At 42.1% G+C, this 25,987-nt stretch overlaps 1 protein-coding gene and 1 pseudogene across 3 annotated transcripts in view; one reads left to right on the top strand and one right to left on the bottom strand.

The window, feature by feature from the left end:
• The window catches only part of Arhgap42 (Rho GTPase activating protein 42), a 219,443-nt gene that overhangs the window by 108,973 nt on the left and 84,483 nt on the right, over nt 1-25,987 (top strand). For all 3 annotated transcript variants that reach the window (XM_042280384.2, XM_006983781.4, XM_042280385.2), the window contains one exon: nt 18,383-18,454. In XM_042280384.2, coding sequence (XP_042136318.1) covers nt 18,383-18,454 — 72 coding nt within the window. The remainder of the gene's footprint in view (nt 1-18,382; nt 18,455-25,987) is intronic.
• On the bottom strand, nt 24,218-24,317 carry LOC121831192 (U6 spliceosomal RNA; annotated as a pseudogene).

The following is a 25,987-nucleotide window of genomic DNA, read 5'->3' as shown; positions in this document are numbered from 1 at the left end:
CTCTTCTTCGTCCCCTCTGCCCACCCCCCACCCCCACCCCCCCCATCCACTCCTGCTCTGTTTGGGAATTCTGATGAAGAGAGGGAGGAAGAATTCTTAACCCATCACAGTATTAGACTAAAGAAAACATAGTTAACATTGTTTTCTTGTTTGCTTTTGGTCAAGAAAATGTCGGCGAACCCACTCTGCATGTGTGACTTGTGCCTGTTCGACCCACAGCAACGGCCTGTGTCAGGGAAGCCCAGAGTCCCGCCTCAGGGCGCTGCTGCAGTGGGAGACTCTGCTGTTTCTGCTGCTCTCGCCTGCAGTGAACAGTGGGGAATTCCTGTCCCCACTCTCCCGGTGCCAGGACACGATTGGCTTGGACGTACTCTGCCGCTTTTCCTGGTACTCTGGGAGAAGAGGGACTTGTGCATTCCCAGCTTAAACGCTCCCAATAGTAATGGCTTACATACACTGAGGGCTAATTTGGGTATACAGCAAATATATGACTTCAGTGGGAAAATGCATTCTGTGCTTCAGGCACCCTCGCTGACTTGGAGAGAAGTGACATGGGGCAGACTCTGGGGACAGCAGCCACTTTTCCTATGGGATGAAACAGGCTGTTTGACTCAAGCATTAGTGTGCTTGGTTGAAAATTGGTCCCTTGCATTCTTTGGGTTTGTTTCTCCTCATGTAGCATCAGTGTGTTCTGAAGGGTTTAGTCACTGGTTCTGCTCCTCTCAGGGTGACTGGGGCTGTCTAGCCAGAGATGGGCTAATAGTTTTCAGCCTTAGGGAACTGAGATGCTTGATTAGAGGGTGTACCTTTATCATTCCGACGAGTAGCTTATCATGTGCTGTCTAGTATTTTAAGCAGGCACTGGCCTGTAACCTCAGCTACTACAGACACTGAGGCAGATGATGGGAGTTTAAGGCCTCCCTGGCCCACACAGTAACTTCAAGGTCAGCTTGGACAACTTAGACCATTAAAAAAGGTACTAAGAACTGGGGTTATATATTCCAGTTGCTAGAGGGTTTGCATAGCACGCACACAGCCCTGGGTTTGATCTCCAGTACTGAATAAACTGGGTGTGGTGGTGATGTCTACAGTCTCAGCACTAATGCAACAGAGGCTGAAAGATCAGAAGTTCAAGGTCATCCTCAACTACATAGTGAGTTCAAGGCCAGTGGGGGATTCCTAAAACATGGTTTCCAACAACACAATACATGAAAAGTAAAAATAAAAAGAAGGCTAGAGATGTAGAGATGTACAGTGTGCCGTGCATGCCATAGACTGTGAGTTCAGTCCCCAGACACACACACACACACACACACACACACACACACACACACCCCAGAGGTAGATGTGGAAGTGTTGTAGTTTTTCAATGCTATAGCAAACCGACCCAAGTATCACACCATTTGCTCGGTTTATTACTGTCATCTGTGTTGGGCTCAGCTGGCACCTCCCATTCCTGTTCTGCGTGGTCATCAGGGGTGGTGGCTCTTCAGGCTCATGTACAAGCCTTTTGTTAAAAACTGGAAAAGCTCAAACACTAGCTGGCCTTGGCTGCTTTGGGTGTTTTCCTGTGTGATTGATCTCAGTATGAGAGGAGTGTCAAGGACTTTACAGACTTTTAAGACAAGTTTCACTGCCTATCATTAGGGAATTATGACAGTTTTTAGTACATATAGTATTGTTGTGGTGCATACTAATTCTAATGTTTAGAAAACAGCACATGGTATTTAATGGTTGGCAAGTCAGCATCTCCTGTGTGGCAGACCCTGATAGTACTTTACATGCATGATCTCTTATTCACAGCCATGTGAAATAGTATGTCATTATGGAACTGATTAATATTCTCATCTTTGCAGCTGACAAGATTTGAGCTTAGAATAAACTGTCAGGCATGCAGTGGTGGACTTGCCTTTGGACCCAGGTTTGACTGTTCCCTAGCAGCTGCCATAATGAATGTACTGTGTGCACTCCTCACTCCCAGAACATTCCTGTTATGGATTGTCTCTGATTAGTAGAATTTTCTTTTGTATGGATCAAACCTTAGTCTATGTTCTTTTGATCTATGTGGTCAATATTATACTGTCATGTCAAGCTCTGAGTATTAGGTCCTGGGTCTAGGTTCATTGAGACAGCTATGAAAGTTCTTCATACCTGGAAGAGCATATGACGTCATTCAGTACTCGAGTCACACACAGGCGTGGAGAGCAGAGTTAAAACAACACAGCAAGGTTGAGTTCTGCAGGTGAGGGTTCTGCTGGGCGTCAGAAGTTTCAGACTCACCGACAGCATGAAGAGGCAACCTCAAGGGGCAGCATCAGTAGCAATAGCAGGTGTCAAAGGCTCAGGCAGACTGTAGCCACAGAAGCCACAAGGGAGAACAATAAATGCTGTGACCAAGACAGGAACAGTGATGGGTGGGGATAACTAGACCAAGGAGGCAGAACCCTGCATGTATGGGCCACCCTCTGCTTTAAACAGGGAGCTTCTGAGTCCTTTTGTGTGGGTCTGAGATAGGGTCTCCTGTAGCCCAGGCTGGCCTCAAACTTAGTTTGTAGCAAAGGATGACCTTGCATTTCTGTTCCTTCTGCCTTTACAACAAGCTTGCAGGTTTGTATCACTCCCCTGGTGTTCGGGGTGCTGGAGATCAGCACTCCACTCACTGGGCTACACACCAGCTTTGATCGCCAGTGCCTAACATTCTGAAGATCAACAAAGTCACACTGGCTTCACCTTATTTACCCAAAAACACTTTATACCAAGTTGCACATTTTCACATAAAGTCAGATTTGTCAGCTGGTAGAGTGGCACATATTTACATCTTTATCTTTTAAATGTTTTGGGGGATATAAATGTGAAGAATCAGCCTCTGAATGAGCTCCCTCCTCTTCCATGGTGTGTAGCTTGATATACCTAAGACCCGGCTAGCATTGCACTTACCACTGAGCTGCAGAGCAATTTAGATTCATTTTCACCGTTTTATATTCTGTATATACACACCCACCATTATATGCAGACCCTGCAATTTTGTAATTTAATTGGTTATAATGTCTTCATAAATTTGTAGTTTAAGATGTTTGTGTCTGAGTTTTGCTGTGGTTGATGGTGTTTATTTTTCTTAAATATGGTTTGCGTTTTAAGTTTTTCTAAAAGCACATTTTACTTAGTGTGTGTGTGTGTGTGTGTGTGTGTGTGTGTGTGTGTGTGTGTGTGTATGCATTTGAGTGTATGGGGATACATGGGCATGTGTGCCAAAGCCTCAGTATGTGGATGAGTGGGCATGCATGCCATAGGCTCAGGTGGAGGTCAGAAGATGACTTGTAAGAGCCGATTCTCTTTCCCCACCATGTGAATCTTGGGAATGGAATTCAGTTTGTCAGGCTTTGAGGCCTTTATTAGCTGATCCATCTCACTAGTTTCCATTTTAACCTTTTTAACGATCACTTCTGCTTTGTGGCTTAGTTGATTTCATAGATGTGAACTGATTAGCATAAAATTATCAGGCACAGCGAATGTGCCTCGAACAAACAGTTGCTGTGTCAGTCACAAGCATGGTCTATGCCTAAGTATATATAATTGGGAGGCACTTGCAGAAAGTGTGCAGTTGACACCTTTCCAACTCTATTATGGTCTGTATGTGTCTTTTATCATCCCAGTTAAACATTTAGTATCCAGGCAGCTCTAAATAATATGGTATATATTTTTGTATCACACCCCCCCCCCCCCGTATTCTCAATTCATGTCTTTCTCCTTTCTCAAAGCCTGTCTTTCTCCATGATTTAAGCTGGTATTTTCCAGGACTAAATCTGATTTAAACATTTTACCATTGTGTTTGAATAGTTATCACTGCACGAAACGCTCTCTCTGGTCCTGTAAGTATACAGTTAGTGTGATTGTGAAGGCAACCCGTCAACAAGATCTTGTCTTGTTAAATATTCCTGTGTTATGTGTATACGTGTGTGTGTGTGTGTGTGTGCATATATATGTGTGTGTGTGTGTGTGTGTGTGTCTCTGTGTGTCTGTGTGTGTATGTCTGTGCATCTCTGTGTGTGTGTGTGCATCTCTCTCTCTGTCTCTGTGTGTGTGTGTGTGTGTGTGTGTGTGTGTGTGTGTGTGTGTGTAAACAGCAAGCACTTCTAACCTGAACTTTCTTTGCAACCCCCTCACTCATGTCTTGCTATAGATGAGGAAACTGAGTCTCCGGTAGTTTCAGAGGCTTGTTCAACACTCCATGATTATCTGCTAGTACAGTTTCATCTCATTTCACAACCTAGATCTTTCCCCTAAAATGTTCTATATCCTGGCTTGTTCCCAGTGGTGATGAGTTTTTGTTATTTCAGGTGGTGCCAGGTGGAAGACTGTACCATGTTTTTGGTCTCTGTAGGAAGGTGGGATTTTTATCACAGGTCTACCGCAGACTGGAAAATGTAGAACAAGAACTTCCACCATGGACAGTGGGCCCTTTGGCCACATTAAGAAGGGTCAGTTTGCAGGTCTAAAGTTGACTGTACAATGTTTATGTTGTAAGAAGCATGATTGAAAGGGAGCTTGAAATGCAGAGAAAAGTTAGTTAATGTTGCCAGGAACTAACATGCTAGTGTGTGTCTCTCTTCACTGTTTAAAGTTTTAGGCTGGTGTGTTGGCATACACTTATAACAGCAGGTTCTGCAGACTGAGGCAGGACTCAAGTTCAAGGACAGCCTGGGCCCCAGAGTAGAACATTTGTTGAGGATCTGCCACTGATAAAGGTAGAGGCATACAACTGTGTACTGAATGATGATGTACCCTTCATATCACTGAGGACTAATGAGCTGCCACAGCTGACAGATCAACTAATGTCATAGCCATCATGTAGTCCAGGAATGTCCATGTGCTTATAAAAATGCTGTTTCAAACCTGTACTCTACTGACTCTGTGTGTGTGTGTGTGTGTGTGTGTGTGTGTGTGATTTCTATTTAAATATAATCACAGCAGGTGCTCTTGCCTACTGAGTTATCCCCTCAGCTTGGTGACTTTTTTTTTTTTTTTTTTTTTTTTTGGTTTTTCAAGACAGGGTTTCTCTATGTAGCTTTGGAGCCTGTCCTGGAACTTGCTCTGTAGACAAGGCTGGCCTTGAACTCACAGAGAGCTGCCTGGCTCTGCCTCTGGAGTGCTGGGATTAAAGGTGTGCGCCACCACTGTCTGGTTTGGTGACTTTTTTTAAAAGATGGCCCCATGTAGCCCAGGCTGGCCTCACACTCACTATGTAGCTGAGGATGCCTTTGTAACTTTTTCCTCTTCTTTTAAATGTTTATTTTTATTTTATGTGTGTGAATGTTTGTCTGCATGTATGTTGGTACTCCATGTGTGTACCTGGTGCTTTCAGAGGCCAGAAGATTTCCTAGAATTGGAATTATAGATTGTTGTAGCCCCCATGTGGGTTCTGGGAACTGAACCGAGGTCATCTGCAAGAGCAGCCAGTACTCTTGGCCACTGAGTCATCTTTCCAGTTCAGCTTGGTGACCCTTAAGGTTATCAAAGGGTGAGAAAGGTTTTGCAAATCTTACAGAGGAGAAGAAGACAATGTTAGACTCTCTCCTCGGCAACGTTCAGTGTGTGGTTTGGCACTTGGGCTTCAGTTCTATAGAGTAGGAATCGAAAGTGAAGGCTGTGAATGGCAAACTGCCTACTGCTTATGGAGAAAGTGTCTTGGTGCTCCAAAGAAGGCAAGAACTTCTGGAGGAACCGCTTAAAGGATTCATTAAATATGCACAGGGAGGGCTTTAGCTAAATGATGATTTTTGTTACAGATTGGTACCCTGCTGTTATGGGGTGATGTCACAGAGCACCCCGCCTTCGTTCTTCGTTCTTCCCCTCACTGACTCGAGCCTCTTAGCCCTAATCTTATGGGTAATTCAAGTTTTCTGTGGGAGGAATTTTCAAAGATTTTCAGATTGTCCAGTCTGAAAATATGACTCTATTTCTAAGGTATTTCCTCTCATGAGTGTCCCAAGAAACTGTCTTACTTTTGAGTATTAATAACAGTAGGACCTTCATAGCCTAGAAGTAGAGCATAAAACCTATCCTGGTGATCATAATAAACCTTTTAAACTGTGTAAGTCAATTTTATAACAAGCAAGGAAGGAAAATTGTGCCAAGACCCACCTACAACTTTCCCATACATATACTGTCCATAGGATGGGATGGGGAGGAAAAAGAAAAAGAAAGGAAGAATTAATTTATTTAACAGAGTAGCCAAAGCATTCATTTTTGACACTGTGATATTTTTGTGATAGAGCCATGTAAAATTCATCTCTGAATTTTTCAGTTGCTTCTCAGTAACACAGAGAGAAATTGTCCCTGAATTTGCATTAATTGCATGACATTGCATTAGTGAAGAGTATGCTGTTAATGTGCAGTCTCACGATCTTGGCTGCTGTTGCTCAGATTCCAGAGGGGACACTACTGGCCATCACGAGGTCATTATTCCTCTTAGCTCTAGATTATTTTCAATTTAGTCTAACCCTTGACATGAAAGAAGTAGATTCAAAGTATAGACAGGTCATAAAATATTGTCTCTTGGTCAACTGGGACCTACATGTCTAGATAAATGGACATTCAAGTTACTCATGACACAAAAATCCCTCTCATTCACCCAGGGAGTCATTGCTGTAATTCTGTCAGTCCTTCCCTGTGTGGAACCATAGATAACGGTTACAAATAGCCGGGCCTGTTCCATGGGAAGTTCCTGGCAGCTTGCACCCAGGGGTTTTTCCATGGTTGTTTCAGTGGTTACTGCTTTTTGTTTGTGCAAGTATTGGGTTCAGTTTCAGGTCAGAGGTTCCTCAGTGGCCTTTCCTCCATTCCGTAGTGATGGCCTTTGAAAGCCTCAAGGGGAACACAGCTTTATGAATAACAACAGTGTGAGGAACAGGGGGTGCCCACTATAATATAATTCACATCTTATGTCCTTTAACTGGGTTCTCTGCTTCTGTGGTAGCTCACAGAATAAGGTCTCAGGTCTGGACTGTGGTTTTCAGGGCTTTGTGAACTGTGGCTCTGTGGCTGTTGCCCAGGCCTTGGTCATGTGCTGCTTTCTCCGGTCTTTCTGCCATGCTGGCCGCCTGTCCACACACTCAGCATGACAAGCATGCATGCCCTGCTCAGAGCATTTGTCCCTCATCCTCTTTCCACTTGAAAAGCCTCCAGAGCTTTGAGTAGGGCTTGGAGAGAGAGAGAGAGAGAGAGAGAGAGAGAGAGAGAGAGAGAGAGAGAGAGAGAGAGAGAGAGAGAGAGAGAGAGAGTTATAGTTCAGGCCACAGTTCTAAGGTGCTTCCTCACTAAGAACTTTGCTTTCCATCCGGTTTGTTTTGTTTATTTATTTTTGTTGATCTTGAAGCTGTGTTTTATGAGAGAGTTGGATCTGCATCCTAAAGCTCTCTCTTCCATCATCGTTACCAGCCAGTTACATGGGTTAGGGAAATAGCTGTGGTCAACCATTCTGAAGTCTCAGCTGTGGTCAACCATTCTGAAGTCTCAGGTTGGCCCTCTGGTTAGGTGGTCAACTCTGTCTCTGAGGTGGCTTGTCTTCTTTTTTCTTAGTGTTTCCTCTCTGTAGCCAGGGGAGTTTCCTCCATCTTGCCCCATATCTAGACACTGCCATTCTCCACCAGTCAAGGTCAGCGGCACTGCGTTGAGCTTTCACCTTGTATTGCTCTGACCTTTACTTCCCTGGCCAAGGCATCATCCTGCCATCTTTCTGTTTTCTTTCTGGTGCCTGTCCTTATTTATTTTTTTTCTTATTTACTGTCTTCCTGAGCTTCGATATGTAAGCTGCATGAGAAGAGGGGTGTTGTCTTACAGAGTATCTGCTCACAACAACTGATATACATTTATTAACTCAGGAATTAGTGGTTGAAATATTGTAAGCTAAAACCCCAAATACATTAACTTTGGTTTATCACACTTAATTTATGATTAGCTGAATTCTCACCCGGGAGGTTATGAAGTGTAGTCTGTGTTTCTTCTGGTTGGACAGTGACATTCATTGACCATATGCCTACACATTTTGTATCATTATCATCTTACTAATTGATGGAGGAAAGCCCAGCCCACCATGGCCAGTACATTCTTAGGACATAACTACAGAAAGGTGGCTAAGGTAAGGTGGGGGCGGCCCGAGTGAGCCAGCAAGAAGGCAGCATTCTCCACGGTTCCTGCTGTGTTTCCTGGCTGTGAGTGAGCTCCCTGGTTTAAGGCAGCACTGTGTGGAATGAATAGCAAGTGGCCTTGCTTTGAGTCCCTGCCCTCCCCAGTGGTAGACTGAGATCTGGAAGTGTAAGGTGAAGTAAGCCCATGATTTCTCTAAGTTGCTTTTGGTCAGGGTTTTATCACAGCAACAGAATGAAACCAGGACATTCTTGGTATCGAGCCATCTTCTCTGTTCCAGGGGCAATTGTCTTTCAGAACACTAACTCAAAGTGAACTGCCAGCAAATAAGCAGATACCAGGCAAACTCGATATTCCAAAGCATGGATCAGGCCCTTGACAAAGGTGCCATTGTAGTGGGGAGGGTTTAAAGGCAGACCGGAATGCCCTCTTGATTGCAGATGACTAGGTCATAGGTACCCAGAGGATGGTCCTTGGTGAGGGGCTTCAGAGAAGAGACAAGGGTGTCGGGGTCCTGCCTAGTTAAATAAACACTCTAGAATAAAGGCAAAGCGAAGCAGGAGCCAGAGTTCTGGCTCCTGGGGCCTGTTGGAGTTGCTAAAGAAGTGAACGAATTTTGTCAGCTTTCCACTTTGGCCAGTGTTCTCCTCTGCTGCTGCCTCTCTGCCTGCAAGTCCTTGCTGAATATGGTCCCACAGGAATGTGGATAGACTGTTCCCTGACTGGAGAGCTGAATGGTGACAAGGAAGCTGTGTTTTTCATGACTCATTCTTCCAAGGTTGTTTACATGCCTAATTGAATTACTGGCACAGGGTAACAAGGCGTCTTCCAACGATGAGCATGCCATTGCTTATTCATCCCCAATAAATGTCTAGGGTCAATTTATTCTGCCAGAGAGCATTTAGTATGCTTGATCTCTCTGCCCCATTCCAGCTGCTTATTCAAGATGTTGTTCCAAATGGTAAGCAGAACTGATAGAGAAGGTAACTTCCAGAAGGTAATGCTGTAATTCCCAGACTTTGACCACCCCAGTAGAAGATGATCAGCATTCATTACTGGCCAAAGATTTTCCCCCCAAAAGTCACAAAAGGAATCCATATACTCAGGCTTTATATTTTTTAGTGGTTCATTAAAAAAAAAATCCCATACTCAATTAGAATGTACATTAATGAAATACTCTTTGAGGCTGAAGCTGGCATTTGAGTAGGAAAATGCTATTAGCATACACAAATGCAGAGCCAATCCTAGGCATATTATCTTTTAATTTAATAGCTCAGTTGGTAGAGTGCTTCTTAGCGTACAAACAAATCTTATCAATTCCCAACTCTGTACAAACCAGGTGTGGTGGTAGTAGCCATCGATTTCAACCCAGGATAAGTAGAGGAAGGAGAATCAGAAGTTCAAGATTATTCTTGGTTTCCTAGCTAGGTGAAGGTCCTTTTGGGCTCCATGAGACCATGTCCAAAATAAATGAAGAAAGCTGTTGCATTTTGTATGCTCTTCTTTTCATCTTTTAACTCATTCTCCCATAACCTCCTCATCTCTAACTATCGGATTTGTGATAATAAATACCTTTTTTAAAATCTAATAACTATACTCTGTTGTAGAACATTATCTTAAGGTGTATTACTTTTGTATATGTTGTATTTGTTTAATTCTGTGAAACTGTGTTACTGTGTCTGTCTAAAACACTTAATGATCTAATAGAGAACTGAATGGCCAATAGAAAGGCAGGAGAAAGGATAGGTGGGTCTTGCAGGCAGAGAGAATATATAGAAGGAGAGATCTGGGAGAAGAGAAGAAGTAGCCAGAGAAGGAGGAGGACCCAGGGATCAGCCACCCAGCTAAACAGCAAACCACAGAGTAAGAAACAAAGAAAGGTATACAGGAATAGAATAGGAAAAACCAAGAGGCAAAAGACAGATGGGTCAATTTAAAGTTAAGAAATGCTGGCAAGAAACAAGCCAAGCTGAGGCCAGGCATTTATAGTTCAGATAAGTCTCCATGTATGATTTATTTGGGAACTGGCTGGTGGGACTCCCAAAGAATTAAAAACAACTAACAACAATGCTCCAAGGCTACTGCTTAAGAAAGAAAGTGGGCAGCATGCATGGGTGGTTGGGAAATTGACAGGTCTACAGTCATCTGCCAGAGTAGTGGGCTGGTCCATATCATCTGGGAATCTCAAGAAATTCCTGAAGACATAAACCAGGAGCATTAAGAATGGATCAGGAGATGACACAGGCTGAGGCTTCTGAAGTGAGAAACTTTTAGATAGATAGGAATGGGGCAGGTGATCCTGGGAAGGAAAGGTCATGTTGTGAACTAGGGCCTATGGGTCATGTGTCTGTTCTACTTGGGAGGAGAGACTGCTTGCCGTGTGTGAGAAGAGGGAGAAGTTAGGGAGGTCTAGGACAAGCTCCTTCACTGAGGATTTTTGGATGTTGGCCTAAGAGTTGATCAAAGCTGGGAAGCAACCACTCTTTTATTTAGATTTTACTATTATTATTGAGATCTCTGTAGGAAATTAAATACAGGATGGGGGCCTGTAAAGCTCATAGTGAGAGATGTGCAGGAAGCATGCTGTTGCAATCCCACAGAGACATGATGGAATGATGCTGTGGCTATGGAGATGTGATGGAAGGGGAGGTCATAGGCTTGGATGTTTGGATAGGTTGCTAGTTTTGGTATTATTCACTAGGTGGTATCTGAGAGTTGGTGTTGTTGATTTTTTTTTCCCAAGCCAGGGTTTGTCTGTGTAGCTTTGTCTGTCTTGGAACTTACTCTGTAGACCAGGCTGGCCTCAAAATCACAGAGATCCACCTGCCTCTGCCCCCTGAGTACTGAGATTAAAGGCGTGAGCCACCACCACCTGGCTCCTGGAGGAACTCTTGAGCATCATTTTAACTAGGGCTGTGATCTGGAAGTGATTCAAGCTGGAGGTTAAGACCAGAAGAGGTTAGAAGTTAATGATGTGGTGGTAACTGGCTGTGTTTTCTTTTGGGGTCTCCTCACAGATAAGGAAAAGGACTATTGTTTTCTGTTGCCTGTCATTTTTGTGAAGAGAATCTGTGTTGTACTGGTGAATCCCTCATACTTCCTCTGAAGAAGGGCTGAAGGAATTTTCTCATTTAATTGGTCAAGAAAGGATTTTGACAGCTGTCGAGTGTGGAAAACTGGCAGGTAGTTTATGGCTAGATCTGAGTTTTAAGAAGACCAGGGACAAGGGTTACAACACATGGAACTTATTTATGAGGTAATTCTTAGCCATGACTAAGAGCCTGTGCTCAAATGCCTGGGAAAGTTGAAAGAAGAAAAGATCCCTGCAAAATAAATCATATCTGTTTGCAGATTTGCTGGGTGTGGGTAACTCTTGGTTGTTCATAGATTTCTGTAGTTCTCTTTTAGAGAGCCGAACTCTTCTCTTTTGATGACTTTTCCCTCTTTTATTTTTTAACAACACAGAAATTCAATCGGTTTGCTTATTTAATTAAGGAATTATTTATTTAGAAAGATTATTTTCTCTTCCCCATGGCCTCAAGAGATCTTTAAAATGTCTCCAAGCAGACACTGCAGGGGTAATTTATAGTCCAGATATGCTCTGTGCATGCACGTGTGCTCGGACACTGCCCTTGGGCATCTGTATCGACTTCTGGTGCTATAGTCTTTCTTAACTGTGAAGTTCTAATTACCAAGTTTCCTGTGTTTATGTCAAGAGAGTGTGTGACATAAACATCCCATGGAAGTGTTCTTTCAGGGAAAGTGAACCAAGAATGGCCTGTATTCTTATGGTTGCTTTTAAGGAGAACTCCCTTATTTCCTAATTTCCCAAACTTTAATTGGTACAGTTGCCTATGGGAAATACTTCTTGAGGTGAATCACTGTCAAGGAGTCTCCTTAACCTCCCTGGAGCCGTGCAGATTCTCACCTCACCGATATTTTATTACAACTGCTTCACAAGCCAAGAAAAGTCATTATTATTCCACTCAGCTTGACTTTTTATCGTATATATATAAACATGGCTTCAGCACCACATGAACCTGTATTTTGGAATGCACTCAGCAGGGCATGACTTTCAAAATGATTTATGATGGGATAGAGCAGATGTATTTCAAGGTTGAAAAATTCTGACAGCAACATGTAAGCTCACCAATCAAGTCCCACAGTGTTCTTTTTTGTTTTTTAATTGTCACTATTATTAAATATTATGGTTTGGGGTATACTGATCCTTCATGTAATGGCATTAGGAAGCAGAATTTGTTTTTGGCCCTGCAGTACATTCTTTATTCTGATAGGTATTCTAATGTACATTGCTAGGATGGTTAGCAGTTTAGAGTCTGACCCAGACTGAGGGTCCATCTCTAGCCTCACTGCGTAAGAGGTATTAGCAACCTTTGGTAAATTATTTTATTTTTTTTGGTTTCAGCACTCTAATCTGTGAGATGGGAATAATAACTGTAGCTTTCTCATGGGCTTGCTATGAAGACAGAGGGGAAATCCTTTGTCTCATAGAAAGCTCAGGATGTTGCTACCTATAGACTCTAGAATCCTGTTGCAATTCCCCTGGTGGGAGCAGGCTGTTCAGTGGTTCCCTTTATGCTTTCCTGATGCTCTGGAACTGTCCTACACACACACACACACACACACACACACACACACACACACACACACACACAGTATTTTTTTCAACCATTGTTTGTCATTTTAAGATTGGTATTTTTCTAAGAAGTACTTACTTGGCTCCAGGCAGAGATGTGCTGGATAAGGTAAACCTTGGCCACAGAGGCACACGTATACACCTTGTATGCATGTGATAACCCTGATGTGTAGCTCTTGCTGATTGCCATGGTGTAACATGTGCCCAAAGGTTCTTGCAGCACATCCCCAGCCCAATGTAGCTCCCAGAATTTCCTGCATCACTCCCGTGGCAGGTCAGTTTCTCTTCTCTTTTCTTTACATGCAACTCTATCCTGCTGGATTCCCATGTTTTTGGTGCACCTCTCTTTATTACCATCCTCTCCTACTTCTGTAAAACTGCAATAAGTAGTTTAAGGATCTCTCATACAGTGGGATATCATTCATCTTTCTTGAGGTTTTAGCCATTCAGAATGACCCAAATATTATACAGTTGTGAGCAGCAGAATATGCTAACTCCTAACTACTAAGATGGAATTGCTGCCACAACACTATGACTCTGGGGTTTAATTCATCAGTTTCCTTTCTCCCTTCAAGCTTGTGAAGACTGTCAGAAACTTGTTTAAAGTAATAAATTAGCAGCTTCAATCACAGGAGCAGCTTTATTCCAAGGACATTCTTTGTGATGACTAGAAGGAAGGGCACAACAAATCGTCAAGAAGAAAGGGCATTAAGACATTTTTCTCTTAACTAAGTTAGTGTGTAAAACACACAGAAAGTAGTATTTTGGAGTCTGCAATGAGCTCATCTCAGGGTACACCATGCTTCTGGGTTTTGAGGTCCGGAGATGGGTGGAGGTCTGATTTTTAGGAGCCTGGAGTGTTGATACCTGAGCTGGCTGTTAGGGGGTTATCTTTGGCCACCTCCTGCAGTATTAATAAGCAGACAACAACACTGAAATTTAACAGTGGCGCCACCAGAGGCACGCAGGCCCAACAGGTTTAGAAGTATGATAGATTTGGTTGATAACCTGGGAAAGGGTTGCAGTTTTTAACTGTAGAAAGTTAAATTTAGCTGGGTAGTGGTGGCACAGCCTTTAATCCCAGGCAGGTGGCTCTCTGTGATTCCAAGGCCAGCCAGTCTACAAAGAGAGTTCCAGAACAGCTAGGGCTGTTACACTGAGAAAACCTATCTTGAAAAACAACAACAGAAACACCAAACAAACAACAAAAAGAAAAGAAAGTGATATTGGTCAGTACCCTCGGGGTAAGCCCTAGAGTAGCCTCCCGACACCCACAGCTTACCAGTGGCTTTTTCCTACAAGATGCTGAGGAGGAAGAACTGGGAAGCATTTGGAACACAGCAGAGGAAGGATGTTGGCTTGTCATCCCTAACAGGAGCTGTGATCTCTCCCAGTTGTGAACACCCACTGGGAAAAGAGTCCATTGTTATTGGGAAGATTCTGTAGATGTTTTCAGCATTGATTGCGCTGCATCCTCTCTGCAGTGAACCTGCTTGAACCGGCTTCTTTGCATGGACTAGCTCTATTGATAATGTCACAGGACATTACTTTTATAGTGAGCTACATGCACTCATAGTTTCTTGTTGTAAATGGCATCATCTATTATAGCCTTCTCAAGCAGCTACTCTGGCTTCAGATCTGTGAGTGGTTTGGGTCTGTGAAAGTCTGAGGTAGTAACATCTTATTATTCTTTAGAAAGTTGCAGGATAATGATGTGCAGTCATATCGTCAATGATGAACTGTGGCTAGAACCAATAACACTGGTTTTTAACCAGTTCCTGGGGGGAGGGGGAGAGCAAAATTTAAGGAATCTTTTAGATTCTTTCATTCAGTGACCCTTTTGTTAGACTGACGTGGTGGAAAGCAGGAACTCATGTAGTCTGACACTCCAAACTCTATAGAAACTTGTATCAGGTATGTGGAGGAAAGGAATAACAACATTTTCGGAGACTCTTAACTTCTAACCACATAAAAACAGCTGCAGCTTTTGCTTTTGAGTAATGTCTGGCAATCATGGTAGCTGAGTATCAGAATCCCTTCAAACAGCAAAAGAAAAACAAGAAACTCAACTGTTTGGTTTAATGTAATTTACCCCACGGTTACAGGACTCTAAAATTCAGCGTGGCAGAGTGGATTTAGTAGGAAGAGTTATGATTTAATAGGAAGAGTTAATGCTTTATAAATCTTAATAAACTTGATAGGCATAAATATAAAGATTTAATTGCTGTAAGCAAGCTATGAAATGAAGTCCTGTTATCATCTTCATTAGACCGAGTTTGAGTAACTTGTTCAATATTACATAGTATCAGGGTATAGGCTGAGACCTGACTGAGTTCACACAGGGCATGCTCCTGAGTCTTTTATCTGATTTGCTTCTCTTTTACTGAAAATAAGTTAAGTCATTCTTAAAATATTTTGAGTGTTAAATATGAGCCAATATCTATAAAGATAAAGCCAAGGTTTAGGTAATAAGTAAGGATTATAAATGATTTGTATCAAAATTACCAAGTGAGATATTTTTTAAGACTTTAAATTATCACAAATATTTATTGAGAATATTAAGACGGCTCTTGTAGTTTTCCCAAAGTAGCCTCACAAGGTCATACCGAATCAGACATTTCACAGATATGGGGTCTAGATCCGCCTGAACTCTGTGACTTGATTGTACTCCCAGGCCGGATTTTCGTAGACCTTTGCTTCCTTTCTTCTTCTTTTTTCCTCCCTTTGGTGATTATGGAAAGAAAGTTCTGTGTGAACCAACATTGCTCTTCTCTGGATTAAGTAAAATAATGGTAAGCTTTGCCCCCCAAGCCACACCCTCCTTCACGGATCAACTAGTGCAGTGTGCGTGCTGAGCACCATCTTTCTTTGCTCTGCAGTAGCAATGGTGTCTTTTAACTTTCCCAGGACTGTAACGTCTTCATTGCTTTATCCATGGCTTATGACAGAATTAGATAATTCCATCCATGTAATTGATGAGCGTGCAGAAGGAAGAACCCTGCATTCCCTGGAGAGATTCGAAGACCAGGCTAAGAACCAGCCAAAGCTGGTTGTTAAAGCACACAGTGCCCTTTAGTGTTGGCCGTTGCATCGGAGTCTCTTGAATTTAAATCCACATATTGTGAACAGCACAGTCAATGCTGGATGTAAAAGCATCACATGTTACAGTAGTTTAAAGGAAAACTGCTCAAAGTTGTGAGCTGGTGTCAGTGCTCTGAATGGATAATGCTTGTTAAACTAGTATGAGTTTCAGTTCCATTTACTTCAAATAACCATCTTTTAACTAGTTGTAGAAATTAAGAAACTTCAGAGGATGGAGAGGCAAATATGTATTGAGAAACTGCCACGTGCTGAATTCATGTTAGTAATTTTAAAAAATACTTATTTCTCCTGTGGCTTTTTGAACACCTTAAGAAGTTAAGGAATGAGGAGTCTCAGTGTTACCAGTTTTTGGGCTGAGATGGGTCTGTCTACCTCTTGAGTTCTTGATACATTCCAGATGAGTTTTTACAAGTTTGATTTCACTCCTAGCAGAAAGTGGCTTTAATCTCTGTACTGTGGAGGTCTTCGTGAGCATTTGGCATTCAAAGGGCACATACCCAAGCACTCTGTTATTATCCCCACCACCCACTCCCTCTTTTGTTCAGTATCTTTTCCTTTGAAAATTAATTAAAAATTATGAATACATATGTCTGTGTCTGTGTGAGTTTGTGTAAATGTGTGTGGGTGTCTGCAGAGAGCAGAAGAGGGTGTCGGATCCCCTGGAATTGGAGTTACAGGTGGTTGTGATCCTCCGGGTGCTGGCGATGGGAATCAAATTGAGGTCCTCTGCAAGAGCTGCCTAAGCTCTCCCCAGTTCCTGGTTTTTGCCCTTCAGTTTTACTTTCACAGAACAAGATTGGGGAGCAGGGGAGAGAGAGATGGGACACATGCCAAAACAAAAGGAAAATGTGGACGGTCTTGAGACAGGAAAAGAAGACTTCCTGTGCTCGTTCTTTTCGTGTTTTTATTTGGTTCCTGACTCCAGTCCCTGGGATGGTGCTGTGCTGCCCACACTCGGGGCAGGGGGGGGGTCCCCCCTCCTTAGGCAATCCCCTGTGCATACGTGATTTTGAAGTTGCACAGTTGAATAATGCCATGGTCATGCGAGGTAGCGTCAGCATTTTGTTTTTGCCTTTGGGAACATTATTTTTGTGCATCCAGATTATGGAATTTAAAATAAAATTCAGTCTGGGTTGATGTCTTAATGGGTAAAGCACTTGTTACATACATGTAACTACTTGAATTGGGATTCCCAGAATTTGTGTAAAGCTGGACTTGGTGGCACATATCTGTAATCTCAGCACTCCTATGGTGAGCTGGGCAGTAGAGACAGGAGATTTCCTATGACTTCATAGGCCAGCTAGTCAGTGTACACTGGCAGGAAAAAAATGACCCTATCTTAATTAACATCCAAGATTGTCCTGGTACATATGTGTCCAAAGTAAACACACACACACACACACACACACACACACACACACACACACACACACAATTTAGAAAAGTAAGTGTAACTCAACTAGAAGCTAACTCGAGTTATGAAAATAAATGAAATAATTAAAAATGAAAATCTTATATTGGCATTTTATATACGATTTTGAAACTTAGGGAAAAACTATGTGATCTCATACTTATAGAAAAGTTTTAACAAGAAAGCATGTGTTTAAGCTAGCATGTTTGAAAACAAGGTTTTCTCCCCATCAACTTTTCACTTGCATCAGATAGAACAGGTCATTGAGTTCTTGCCAAGCCATCCCAGTGGGAGAACAGATCATTCATTTGTTACTAGGCCCTTCTTTTCTTTATTGCTTTCTGAAAGTTGTATGGTGATTGTGTTTTGTGTGTATCATCCAACACAGTATCATCCTTAGAAATTTTTGTCTCTGTCCAGTTCCTGGCCCTCACATCTTACATACCCCTGCAGTATTCTTACCCATCCATGTTGGAAGATCAATCTGTTTTAGAGTTCAAATGACTCCCCTCTTGGAACATGGAGATAAAGCACTCTTTGTTGAAATGAAATCTAGTACTGTTTTAGTTAGTGTGGAAATACCATGAGAGCCTTCAGGCAAATCCCAAGTGCGAGAAAACTCATTAAGTAAGAGAAATCGAGCTTTATTTTATTTTGTGCCAGTGGGACTCTAGCAGCCTAGTGGCAGACAGAAGAGCTGTGCCAGTTTTAGGGTGATGCTCAAACTGGTGATGTTACACCCATGTAATTAAAGGTATTTGTAAATTTAATTTAATACCCAAGATGCTGTTTTCTTAGTTAAAACTTAGAAGAAATATAAACATTCAATCTACAATTTCAATAAAATAAGTATTTATTTTGTATTACTCCCATTATTGTTAATATTAAATGAAATCATACAGAAAATCTACTCCTTTATCAGGATAAAAAATATAATACAAAATGTAAGATGTTTTTATAGAAACAGAGAACAAAAACTGCATTCAGTAAGTCGAAGGAGGAGACCATTTTTGTATTATTGGCATGAAATTGTACAGAATTTAATATATGTGCATTTTTATTTTCAGATTCAAAATGCTAATGATGTATTAATTGCACCCCTTGAGAAATTTCGAAAAGAGCAGATCGGCGCAGCTAAAGTAAGTGTGACTTTTCTCTCTGCTTAGCAAGTCTCCTGGTGATTAAAGGTGGTATGACATCAGATGCTAAAAGTCTCCTGATGGCTAAAGGTGGTATGACATCAGATGCTAAAAGTCTTTTGGTGATTAAAGGTAGTATGACATTAGATGCTAAAAGTCTCCTGATGGCTAAAGGTGGTATGACATCAGATGCTAAAAGTCTCCTGATGGCTAAAGGTGGTATGACATCAGATGCTAACATTGTGAAATCAGAACAACCTTTTAAAATATTTTGTGTGTTTAAAATGACATCATTTTAAACTCCCCCCCTTTTTTTAGAGAGCCTATTACAAAGCTGGAATTCTTTTAAAAAATAAATGATATTCTTCTCCTGTGTGTTCCACGGCTTCCTCCTCTATTGAGTGGTGGTAATGCACTCTTCTGAGGAGAGGCTGAGAATGAGAGTTTGTAAAATTAAAAGAAGCACTGTTCTTACTGGAAATAAAATAAAAATTAGGTTTACTATGTACTGATAATTCCATCAATAATTTAAAAAGAACTTTTATTATTCTTTGTAATGTTTTTCATGATGAAGGTTTTGTGGGAAAAACTGTAAATATATTTGACAGAAAGCCTTTGCATTACTCTTCATTAATTATGGGCCAGCTAAATTTTCTCTAAGCTTAATTTTGAAATTGACTTGAATTTACTCTCTTTAGTTTTTATTTTACATATTTACTTATTGTTTATTGATTTGTATATGTTCCCACACACATACTATAGTGAGCTTGTGGAGGCCTGAGGACATCTTGCAGGAGTTGCTTCTCTTGTTCCACTGTGTGGGTCCTGGGTATTGAACTCAGATAGTCAGCCTTGTCTGCAGGTGCCTTTACATGCTGATGCATCTCACCTGATACACTGTCTTAGACTTACATTTTCCTCACTTGCTCAGCATCATGTACACACCGTAAGTAAGTGTGAGGGCTTTACCATAGAAACCACTATCTTTCACCCTCGCTCTTTTTTGTGAACTTTATTCTTGGACAATGTCAGATGTGTGTATGATGTACTCTCTCTTGCTCCCACTGAGGTCTTCAGCATGTCCCCCTCCTACATTTACCTATGTTAGACTTTGATGTAGTCAATCAATGACTAATTATTATTAATCTTAATAATACCTTCCACAAGTTGGTCCCTTGCTATATTTTACTCCCGACATGGGTGTTACTTGCCTTCCTCTGAATGCACCTGAGTGTTGCATGAAATCAAATAGGTCTTATAGTAAAAGACCCAGAGCCGAATATTGGGGTGAATGCTGAAAGATCAGAGAGACAAAGAAACGAGCCACTAGAGAAACTTCTCACCACTACGGAATCCTCAGGCCAAATGGAAGGCGAGATCCTATATCCACGAATCCTGACTGAAAGCCTCTGAGTCCTCAGCCAAAAGGGCTTAGTTCCTGTCTCCTCACACCTTATATGCCTTTCTCTGCCCAGCTGTTTCACTTTCTTCTTAGTACTGGGATTAATGGCGTGTGTGCTTCCCAAATACTGGTAGCAAAGGCATGAGATCTCAAGTGCTGAGATTAATGGCGTGTAACTCCCAAGTCCTGGGATTGAAGATGTGTGCCACCACTGCCTGGCTCTGTTTCTCTCCTAGACTGAATCAATCTCATGTAGTTCAGTGTGGCTTTGAACTCACAGAGATCCAGACAGATCTCTGCCTCCAGAGTGCTAAGATTAAAGGTGTGAGCCACCACTGCCTGTCCTCTCTGTTTAATCTAGTGGCTGGCTCTGTTGTCTGATCCTTTGGCAACCTTTATTTGATACACAGTATATCACCACACCTGAGTGTCCATACTCTTGCTCAGTTCTTCCCCTTTCCCTGGACTATTGCTTACCCTCTCCATTTTGAAGTCCTACTAATGACTTATGTCATGTGGCAGCATCAGGCAGCAGACTTCCTCACTCAGGCCCCTTTCCAATGTTCTTTTCTCGTCTACAAGTGACATTTTCCCTTTTCATAGGTCTGTGTATTTCTTAACCCTGTTTCCCATAATAAGTCATCAGTGTTTGTCTTAAATTAGAGCGTGGTGTGCACTTCTCCACCAATTTAAAATAGATTTACATGAAGAATGAATCAGAACCCCTTCTGTTAATTAACTCAGCAAATATTGACTATTCTCATGGTTGCCTACATGGCAAGTCTGGTATTTGATAAGATTAAGAAACACAGCTGTAACAGAGAGCTGTGTTCCTTACTCTGTGTCCCTTACATCTTGGTGGACAACAGACTCTAAAGCCGTGGAGACTGCACTGAAGACTGTGACATGAAAGCTGAAGGATGATGTGCAGGGTGCTGTGAGTGACGTCAGTGGTGTGGACCTGAAGTAAAGCCATCTTTCACTGCAAGGGCTCCACTTCCTCCATGATGTTTCTATAGCTGGATAAGGAGGACATGAGGCATTCCCTCCTAGGTCTAACACATCTCATGTGTACCCAGTCCATCTTGCAGGAAGTAATTTCAGTTGTTGTGGATGGCTGCTTCCTCCCCGGAAGGCTGGCGTGAGCTGAGGCTGCAGATGCAGGAGCAGTAGAACTGCTGTTTTGTGTTTGAGCATGTCAGTCACTGGACAGAACAACCGAGAGTACACAAGAGAATATTAGGATATAGTACCACCATCCGCTGGCTGGGATGCTAAGTGTGAAGCCAATGACTGTGAGCGGGAATACTTGGTCGTCTAGCATGCTGATTCTGTTTCATGTGCCTGGTGCTTTTACTTCTGAATTGCTAAGGGATCTTCAGGAAGGGGAAAAGTGAATTAAGAGGAAGTCTCCTTTTCTGAAGTGTACGGTATGTTAGCTTTCTTTTGGGGGTGTGCAGTGAGCATCCGTGGGGGTGTTTGTCTTATTTGTTGCTTCACTGCCTGTTTATTTGAAGACTCATTTGGTATGTAGACCTAATTGTCCAAAGGACTCTGAAACTTTTCAGTCTGTCCAGTGGAATTTCCCACAAGCATTTGGGGTCAATTAACCAGCCAGGATGGGGAGACCAGGATAGGATGAGCCTAGAATCTTGCATGGCAATCAGCTAACTTTCCACCCGCCTTCCCTCCCGAAAGGAGTGGAAAACGCTGAATCAAGTGTCTTTGGTCTCACCGCCAGACAACACTGTTCAGCCCCGGCCACAGACTTTTATTCTGCCATGTGCTCTGTGGAGCTTTGAGACACCTGATCCTCCACTGTGGATAAGTGTGGCTCTTAGTGAGTTCCAGTTGTGGGAAGGAGCCAGGCTGTGCTGAGAGAGGCATTTGAGAAGATTAATGATGGGTAATTGAACCAGAGGACAGGAGACCGGTCCTGCTTTTTTTTGAGTAGCTGGAGATTAGAAGCCTTATCTATAAACAGTTGTCACGGATGTATTTATCAGAATGTTCTTGGTCTGATAGTATACGAAGAATTGAGTTCTATTGTAAGCCAGACCTCTTACACATGTCAGTAGACTGGATTGAATGTTTGGTTTAATTTATCTCATGACATTGTTGATTTAAATTCTGCAAATATGGACTGAAAGTAGGTATTCAGAACAATTACCATGAGTGAGAGTTCCCAGTGTGTGAATGTATCTAGAATAGTGTTCTTACAGAGCAAGCTGAGTCATAGCCTTTGGTAGCCTTTTTGGAATACAGTGACACATGTATGTCCTTGACTGTGCTGGAAATCTCCTTGCTTCCAGAGGAAATGGAGCGAGGCAAAGCCACAGCCTCCCTTGCATCCTTGTTCCTGTGAGAGCTCTGCACCTCTTTTCCTTTCTCCTCTGACAGCATCTTGCTGTGCTTTCCAGACTGGCCTGGTACCCGATTTGGGTTCCAGGCAGACCATGAACTCCATAAGTTTCCTTGCCTCCTCCTAAGGGCTGGCATGACAGGAATCTGCCACAGCATCTGGATGACCTGAGTTTTAGTCAACAACAACATCTTTCAGGAAATAGAATGGATAGCTATAATTGTCACTCCCTTTGTAAATGGAAATGACATTGAGCACCTCCATCTTGATGCAGCAAAGATAAAAAATTTATTTCTGACACCAGAAGTGTTTTGACTCTTCCAGGCTCCCATACTGCTCTTCAGAAAATTCCTTTGTGAGATATTCAATTTTCTTTATTATTAGCAGATAGATGATTATGCATCTTAATTATGAAAACCTTTTAGGTGTGGCCAAACCTATTCACTTCAAACCCAGCTAGTTAATATGGTTCTCTTGCGGGTCTCTGGGATTCCCAGTACACAGTAGGTGCTCAACACTGACTTTTTTTTTTCAAGTTAAAAGCAACTTGAGAAATACTGGCCATAAAAGTTGGAAGCTGTTTTCATGTTTGTGAGAAATGCTTTTTAAGACGTTGGTTTTTATTTTTGAAAGCTTTTAATGGAAATCATGTGAACATTTTTCTGTGATTTTAAGAGAAACAAACAATGCAGCAGTAGTCACTGCAAAGCTTGACTCTGTTCTTTTACATTGATTTCATGTTGAAGGCTGTAACAGAGCACAAACATCCCTTTGTTCCGCCTGCAGCAGGGTGTACTTCTGCCTCAGAACATTTGCTTATTATTTTTAAATGTGCCATGCACATGTTGCTTTACTTTGTAGCATGGAGAAGAAAAATCCAGGCAGAGCTATCAGAACTCTGTTACAGCCACAGAATCCCTCTCTGATAAAAGGCTCCTATCTGCTGTGTTGTCTGGTGTATATCAACAGCTTAGATGATTTTGGAGAATTGTAGATGTTCTGAATGATAAAGCTTTTGTTCACTGTTTGAGTTGATTGTGCAGCGCAGTGGACGATCTGGGACATGAGATGAGGTTAATCTGGAGAGAGGTGGTTTATGTTCAGCATGTGGATTCTGTAGATCACTTTTTACATTTTCTCCTGTAGTCAACAGCCCCATAGATACTGGTCTTGGATGGCTTTTCATGTTCTGTTTATGGCTGCCCAGTAGAGCATCCTCCAGCAATAAAATCATGGTTGAATTCTCTTGGCAGATAATAAGCCATTTGATAGCATTTTCCAATGTACCTACAATTCTCTTTGTAATATTTTTTCTGCAAGATTTTATTTTGTTTTTAATTATATGAATGAGTGTGGGTCTGTGTGTACGTATGTGTATGTAAGTGTAAGTGCCAAAGGAGGACAGAAGAGGGCATCATATCCAGGGAGCTGGAGTTAGAGATGGTTGTGAGCCACCTGGCATGATCCTCTCCCTGTCTTAGCCATTGAGTCACCTCTCCAATTCCAGTCGTATCTTTTGTCAGGGGAGCATACTCTGAGTGTGAGGCTGCAGAGGTTTGATTGTTAGTGTCTAGCTATATTTTTTGACAATAGCAATAGTTACCCTTTGCCGTAATTAACCGATCATTCCCCTGAGCGCTTTGTCTGTCACTCCTCACAGTCAGCATCATAAATAGAAAACTGTTAGACTCTTTGTAGACACTGCAACTGAAGAATGGAGACATTAAGCAAATGGACTGAGGTGGAGTCAGATTTCAAGCAAAGATGAGGAAAAGCACATGATTGTTCAATAACAACACCATATTTGGCACATGCTATGGCGTGGCCCTTCGTCACCTACTTGGCCACATGTAGCAGCTCTGACCCCAGAACTCCTTACAAACCTTGGTGGTAACAGGGGACAAAGACATCTGCTGGCCCACAGCTGCAGGAGGTCCACGAACCCAGACATGGCCCTTGGCAGCAGCCTAGGACCTGATGACACCATGGCCCCAGGTGGAAAGATATGGAACACTTCATGAATTTGCGTGGCATCCTTGCACAGGGGCCATGCTAATCTTCTTTGTATTGAACTCAGACCCAAGCTAATGAAACATTAACCAACAATAATTACCTTCGGAACTCTAATTTGTAAGTACCAAGATGTCCATTGCTTTTATTTTAGAGTTGATGATAGGTGTTGCCATCACGTAGGTTTTCATTATAACAAAGCCCCTTTGTCCAATTAAACAGGTCAGTATGGAGATTACTTAATCTCACTTTGTATCCTAGAAGAACCAAACCTGTGTTGATTATAGAATGTTGATAAAGTGTGGTTCTCAGGGGTGCCATGGATGGACATTACTTGTGATTGACACACTGCACAATTTGCAAAGCACGACCATGTATAGCAGTTTCAGAGCACAAGCTGCCATCACTTTCAGATGACCCCCTGAATCTCCAAAAGAATAAGAGGTGTTGCCATGTCCTCTGGCTGGCACTCGCTTCCAGACCTTTGGGTACCTAATTCAGCAATCTCGGTGCGATACTCTATCTGCCTCTTTCATGACAATGTGGAGTTGTCTTGGTAGTTGATAGTGTGTTTATACATCTGTACAATGCCTTCTGAGAGGTCAGCTTTGATGAGCCCCATCACGACCACTAAAACCAGCCAGATGACATCACCTGAAGACAAAGTTGTCTCTGTGTTAGACAAGCAGCACCATTCAAAGACTGCACAGAGGCTGAAGAGATGGCAGCATTTCAAGCCTTTGCTGCTGTTGTGGAGGACCTGGATTCCCAGCACCCGCCTCAGGTGGCTCACGACCTCCTGTGACTCCTGTCCCAAGCATCCAGCATTCTCTTCCAGCCTACAAGAGCACTGAGACACATGTGCTACATATACATGCATGAAAGCTAACACACCAATACATAAAATAAAAATTTAATAAGATACTATATCCTAATGTGTTGGATTTTTCTGTTAGCCATTGACAAAGCAGGAACATCTGTGAAGCTAATCTTCTCAGTGGTTATCACCCAAAGCCCCCTGCTGAACAATTTTCAACTTAAATGAGAAAAGAGCTTAGGTGCTCATATTATAATTTAATTGAACCTAAATTATAGATGAAATTACCACTGTTTTCCCTGTGAATGATGCTCTATGTCAGCAGCTGAATTCCAATACCTAGAAATGTTTTAAACATTCCCACCAGTTTTATTTTTGTTTTCCTTATGATACACTTTTAGGTCCAATACATATATTTTTAAATGCTAGAACTATTTCCATGTGCCATATATAAATTATAGTTGGCTATTAGATATAATGGAGAGCCTTACTGACATCATAGTGATATTTGTACTGTGAGATCTTCAGAAATACTGCCATATATTAAATTTATTTACATTCTTCTGTAAATGCTTGGATGGGAATCAAACTTGTTTTCTTGTAATGAAGTCTTTTTTGGTAACAATCTTTTTTTGGTAATTACCTAGTTTTGGTAATTCTAAGGCAGAGATTCCTTGGTAAATGTGACAAAAATTTAAATCTTTGTTTGTTTTGTTTTGAGACGGTGTCTCACCATGTACCTCTGGCTGGCCTAGAATTCACCATGTAGATCAGGCTTGCCTCAAACTTGCATCGATAGGCCTGTGATTGCATTCCAAGCCTGAGATTCAAGGTGTGTACTACCGTGCCTGGCCAAGCTTACATCTGTGTCTGAATGGAAGCTAAACACTGCACAGATCTCCTTCTGGCCTCTGCATGCAAAGTTCCACATGTACATTACAC

This window comes from Peromyscus maniculatus, chromosome 7 (assembly GCF_049852395.1).
Source record: "Peromyscus maniculatus bairdii isolate BWxNUB_F1_BW_parent chromosome 7, HU_Pman_BW_mat_3.1, whole genome shotgun sequence".
In the NCBI taxonomy this organism is placed as follows: domain Eukaryota; kingdom Metazoa; phylum Chordata; class Mammalia; order Rodentia; family Cricetidae; genus Peromyscus; species Peromyscus maniculatus.
Note: the sequence above shows the minus strand (reverse complement) of the source record. Positions and strands in the feature narration are given on the sequence as shown.